Below are 6,000 nucleotides of genomic sequence, written 5' to 3' on the forward strand. Positions count from 1 at the left end.
AGAGGAAAATAAATTAGATAGAAAAAAATGAGGATAAAATAGATATGAGTATTATGGACTACATAGTATGTATTATAATTGGTTGGCTAGTATGTATTATAATTGGATAGGTTGTGTTGTGTACGGCTAGTCACACCATGTAACCACATATAAAAGTATAAAGTAATCTTATAATAGAGACAAAGTAAATCCCTTAATACTAACCGAGTAATTAACTCTTATAAAACTAACTAAGTAGCCCCTAAACACTGACCAAATAACCCCTATAACACTAATGAAGTAACCTCTACAAGTTTACAACACTAACGAAGTAATTTTTTATGATAATTGTTCACATGGTGCGACCACTATATACAAGAGTTTTCTCTAAATAATTTGGGATATTGTTAGTAATGTTGAAGTCGTTAAAAAGTTTATGTGAGGCTAAGTTAGTGACAATTCTTGAAAGGAGATTTGTCACGGAAGTTTAGGTAGATAGACTAATGATAATGCAAATGAACAAGATTGTTGATGAAAAAATGATAATGCAAATGGATGAGATTGTTGATGTACTAATGATAATGCAAATGAACAGGATTATTGAACACTTAAATGAATGTAATGTAACAAAATGTAAATGATGACAAATTACTAACAAATCTTAATGAGAATGAATATGTTTGGGATATTGCTAGTAATGTCAAAATGAAAGAGTTTATGTGAGGCTAAATTGATGAGATTATTCCTATTAGGGAGAAGGACAATGATAATTTTGCAAAAATAGTTATTAAGAAAGGCCGGATAGATGGACTAATGATAATGCAAATGAACAAGATTATCGATCTATGAAATATATCTAACAACTTTCACATATTGTTAGTAATGTAAAGGTAAGAACATGTACACGATGACAAATTGCTAGTGAATCTTATTCTTATATATATATTTAAATATTATTGTAGAATTATGTATTTAAAAAAACAATTATGTCATAAGGGTTGTTGATTATTGATTAGATTATTTTGTGGATTGGGCTTTTTTATTAACTGGTCTAAAATAAAGAATAGCAATACTTCTTTTTTTTTTTTTTTTTTTTTTGGAATAGAGCAATACTTCTTTTCATTATTATTTATTTTATTTTTTTTTTTTTAAAATCAGAAAAAATTGGCTTCTTTTTTTTTTTTTTTTTTGGGACTAAGCAAAATAAGCGTCTTAGATATATATATACGAAGTATTTCATCATTTTCTTACAATTTATCCTGAAATCTCTCTGTTTTTTTTTTGTTGTTTTGAAAACTTGCGTGTGTTGAAAATGGCAGATAATGCGGGATTGAGAGATGCTGAAGCAAAGCTCTCTACACTGTATGCAGAAATGGCTGCAATTGCTGAGCAAGAGAGGCTTAAGAGAGAAGAATTAGCGGCTATTAGAGCAGCGTATAAGAGTAAAGTTGAAGAAGCTAGGGTTCCGTATAATCAGGTACAAACAATTCGTGCACAAAGAATGTCTGGGTTTTTTTCGAGATTAAGTGAAAGTCGCCAACGGTTGTATGCTACGCGTGGAGGAATTGGAAGGGCTGTTGGATATGTGGAAACGGCTGTGATCGAAGAGGACCGTGCTAGTGGTGTAGGTGGAAATGATGATGGTGAAGGAGAGGCTGTTGGTGATGATGTAGCGATGGAAGGAGTAAATCAAGATATTGAATTTTCTGAAAATGATGAAGAGGAAGATGGTATGACATCTGAGAATAATTCCGGATCAGAGGCCTCGACTGATTCAGATGCATATCGACGAACTGCTAGCAATTTTTCTAAGATTTGTTAGGTATTTAGGGTTTTTGTAACAAATATATTAAATAATTTTTATCAATTGACATTATTATGTTCTGAATTATGTTTAGAATTTGTGTTCCGATTATATATGTTAAATAACTATGATTATATGTATTTGACAGTATTGTTTGTTAAATTGTTATTTTTTATTATATGCATGTCATTTGATCTTATACATTAGTATAATATAATAGTTGTTTTTTAATATATTATTTAAATCTTAGATTTTAACAAATCAATTGAAACAATTTTGTTTTCCTGAGCAATAGTAGTATTTTTAAGACTATCACATTTTCTACAGTTCATTTTTGTTACAATTAGTGAGTCTTGACCACCTAAGTCAAGTGGTTGTTTGGTTCGACTCCTTGAATCTACATTTCCTGTACTTTGTTGTTATGCCAGTCAACCTACTACGAGAAATTCTTAAGATATATTGGAAGTCAACTAAAGAGCTTCAAGCCTACAGACAAATATCGTATAATAGATCATTTTGCATGTACGATTATTACTAAATGATCTTGTCAAATATAAATGCCTCACAAAATTAATGCATGAAATTATATCTAGTTTGATCTTGTATGATATGATCTGATTTCTCTTTTTCTTATGTCTTTAAGAATGAAGAGACAAGACAAAGTAAGCTACAATCACAAAGTGATAAACTCATATGTAAGGCCTCATGCATTCTAAAGAATTTGCTCGGTTATAATTATTTATTTTGTTGTTTAGCTTTAGAGGCAGGAGTTTTTTGTTAACTCCATTTCATTTTATCCTATCATATATCATCTATTTCTAAAACAAAAGGTCTTTATGAGTAATAGTGAGGCGAAATTGAAAAAGTATGTTTTTATCCCAAATTCTAAACCTCACTTTTATAATTCAGTCTGTGCTTTACCCTTTCCCCTCGCTTCTAAAGGGATTAATTGCTTCACTAACTAAGCCAATCAAGTTGATGTGTGAGATATTTTGCCTTAGTAAGGCCTTTCACATTTCCTACTAAAATATACCAACCAAGTATTAATAATAAAATTGATTAGTAGGATACAAAACTAACAACATAATTACAACATATATTACTTATAGTAGCTATTTCACTTATGATGCTGCAAAGTGAGCAAAATGCAACACAAATATGTTGTTGTTTAGTAGCTGTATATATATTCTAGCAAAAGGAGATTCTTATCAATCTCAGAGCAGCTGCTTTCCAGACCTGATGATATGGTATTGGTATTTCACATGTCTTCATCACGATGGTCTCCTTGTCTCGAAACTTCAGCAGCTGCTGTGCTGGTTTGTTGTTGAGGAAATGACTGCTTATTTTTCATTGATGTTCGTATTTGTTTTTGCAATGACCAGCTAGAGAATGGCATTTTGCTATTTGATGGAGCCAGGGTAACTGATTCGAGCGACCATTTCAGTATATTGCTCGCAGTTAGTGCTGCTGTTGGTCAAACTTTAAAATTGAACAGCTTTGACTTGATTTTCAGTTCTTCAATGGTGAAAGACATACTGTCTTGCTGCAATGATTTCAGTTGTAGTGAGTATTATTTGCAATAAAATATGTAATCTATTTCTTATTTAAGAAATGTATTTCACATTTGATATACTTAATTTGCAATGAGGTTATATTTCTTACATTTTCTTTCATGACCTGCAACTGTTTTGCTTTCATTCCAAAGATCTCCTCTGTTTCATTGTTCAGTGCTGTTAAGAATATGCTGTCAGTAGTATCAGCAGCATAAAAAGTGAAACCAACCCTGCATGAAATTAATTGAACACATAGTTAAAGAAGAGTATGTATTATTATAAAACTTTTGTGTAAGTAGCTATAGTTGATTTTATCTTATACCTGAAACATGACACTGTCTCTCTTGTGTAGCATTTTCTACATGCAAAATGTCTTCCTTCTGGATAATTTGTTGGCTTTCCACATTGCAAACAGCCTAAGTATAGTATAAGTTGGTCCAATGTAGCAAACTGTATCGTTGCAAATACCCAATGCTTTTCATTTTGTAATGCATTCTGTGGCTGTATATTTTATCATAGTTAATTTGATATGACTAATAGGAAACTTGACATATACTATTAGATGGATTATAGAGTTTCACACTGTCTAAGAATGTATGATTATAGCAACAAACCTTCTTTTCTTTCAGATATTGTATTGTGACAATGTCTTGTTCTGTCTGAGGATTACGCACTTGTAAAATCCTGTCTTGTCGATCTAGCAGTTGTTGAGTGTAAAGCCTTACCCTATAGTATTCATTTTTTTGTGTAAAAAAGTGATTTACAATGAAATATGTATTTCATAATTTATAAATATCAGTGTACCATTCACGTAGAACATTAGCTCTATCTCCTTCTGGATTATAGATAATCTTAGTAGACATTCCAGTGGACAGTGAAAACCCTATAAGAAAAAATTCATGATTATGGTATTATTGTTGCTAGAAATTAGAAGTATTGTTTACAACTTAATACTGACCTTGTAACCTACTTGGTTTAATAGATGTGAAACCAACTACTATGAACTTTTCAGCCCACACATTCAAAGCCTCACATGCATTTCCCGCTAGATGATTCCTCAAATTGACAATCACAGGTTGTGCATTCCTATTTCAATATGATATGTGTTACATTTCTTATATTTAGAGTATTGAGTTGTTTAATGATGTTAAAATAATAGAGATTCAAGATAGTCTTACATTTGATCTGTTATAACAACTTCTCTAACATAGTCCTGTCGCCCATAGTACGAGTCAACAAGCCTAGTCTTTTCTTCTAGAAATAGGACAACACCTAATACATCTAGAAAAAAGATGTCAATGTTAGTGAATATTTTATCAGGTTTAACTTTTGTATTTATTTGCTATACTATACCATATGTGGAATCATCACAGATGTCTTCTACAAAATTTGTTGCTGGTTTCAATTCTGCAATTAACTCATGTTAAATCACTCATAAAGTATAATCAGTTGTGAATTGAATAAGTAGTCTATCATACCACATATTTCATCAAGAAAATGAACTGTAGCAATTGTAGAAATTTCTGCAAAATCAGGTTTTGCATGACCAGTTGTTGAACATAATTGATGAATTACTGCAGGTGCTCCAAAAGATAATTCATATGGAATTATCGTAGGAGCTATCTTAAAATGTGTTGGCATCAGTTTCACAGGAGCATTAATAATTTCATAATGCTGGTTGCTTGAAAATTTAGGTCCAATGGTGTGTATTTCATCTTCTATCAAACGACCATGTATCAAAGTTCCCTATTTGACAAATAATATAAGTGAATAAGTTATAAAAATATGCATTCTATATCAAATCAATAGTATCTAGTGATGTTGTTATGTTTGTTGTCTTTTTTTTTGGGTTAAAGTAGTAGTGCTGAAATAGAAAAAGTTTTTAGATTGTGCATGATAAAATCATATCATATTAAACTTTTGATTATATAGCAATCATTTAGAACATAATGAATAGATTAATTGTAACTTGAAATTGTAGTTTTTAATGCCATAATTATGAATTCTATGTTTATTTCCTTTTGTTTCTTGAACTATATCTTCTATTGTCAGAATCTGTTTTATATTCCTATATCGATAAAACTATATAATTATGCATGCTGATGTTTTTGTTGATATTCAAAGAAATTATGTTAATCATTTTATGTTGCAATTGTTTTAGTCAATTCTATCTAGTTTATAATAAGGACAACAGAAGCTATGCATATCCTATTAGACTACAAAATTTACCTTTTTCATCAATTTTAAAGATTGTTTGATAAAAGGGGTCTAAAAAACTACCTTTTCATCAGCAAATAGGAATGTTTCATAAAGAGTTCCATCAGTAAAAGATTGATGTCGATTTCCAATAGCTACTAATTTGACATGAATCCTGTATTCTTTAGTTTCAGGATTCAGCTCTTCAATATATAGCAATTCTGGCTTCATTTTCAGCTCTGTATTCAATGATGAAAAATGTTTATAGTTAGTGTTTTTTTATGCATGCAATATAGTTAAGAAATGTAAACATAAGTAAACTAAACATGATAAATTTTTATAATGGTATTAGATCGTGAAGAATAGCACATTACCTTGGCTTGAAGAATGTGTTAACCGATCACTGATTTCTGTTATTTTGAGTATAGTAATTGTCTTGAATCAAAGAGTTTTTATTAATGTTCTTCT

General features: G+C 30.4%; 1 protein-coding gene across 1 annotated transcript; it reads right to left on the reverse strand.

Annotated features, from left to right (window-relative positions):
• Positions 1 to 3,041: 3,041 nt before the first annotated feature.
• On the reverse strand, positions 3,042 to 5,763 carry LOC145603942 (uncharacterized). Its single transcript, XM_081659908.1, has 11 exons — positions 5,617 to 5,763; positions 4,815 to 5,082; positions 4,690 to 4,743; positions 4,515 to 4,608; positions 4,295 to 4,422; positions 4,141 to 4,219; positions 3,951 to 4,062; positions 3,659 to 3,837; positions 3,446 to 3,566; positions 3,320 to 3,326; positions 3,042 to 3,205 (listed from the first exon to the last, which is right to left on the reverse strand). The coding sequence occupies exons 1-11, from the start codon at positions 5,761 to 5,763 to the stop codon at positions 3,042 to 3,044; spliced, it is 1,353 nt and encodes a 450-aa protein (XP_081516034.1).
• Positions 5,764 to 6,000: the final 237 nt, after the last annotated feature.

Source organism: Chenopodium album, chromosome 22 (genome assembly GCF_948465745.1).
Source record: "Chenopodium album chromosome 22, dcCheAlbu1.1, whole genome shotgun sequence".
Taxonomy (NCBI): domain Eukaryota; kingdom Viridiplantae; phylum Streptophyta; class Magnoliopsida; order Caryophyllales; family Amaranthaceae; genus Chenopodium; species Chenopodium album.

Bases quoted from the DNA above. Each gene is read 5' to 3' on its own strand.
- LOC145603942 (XM_081659908.1), bottom strand. From the start codon at position 5,763: ATGAAGCCAGAATTGCTATATATTGAAGAGCTGAATCCTGAAACTAAA. The intron at 4,744-4,814 runs GTATGATAGACT...AGTTAATTGCAG, and splicing joins TTTTCTTGATGAAATATGTG to AATTGAAACCAGCAACAAAT. The intron at 4,063-4,140 runs GTACACTGATAT...TGAATACTATAG, and splicing joins GCTAATGTTCTACGTGAATG to GGTAAGGCTTTACACTCAAC.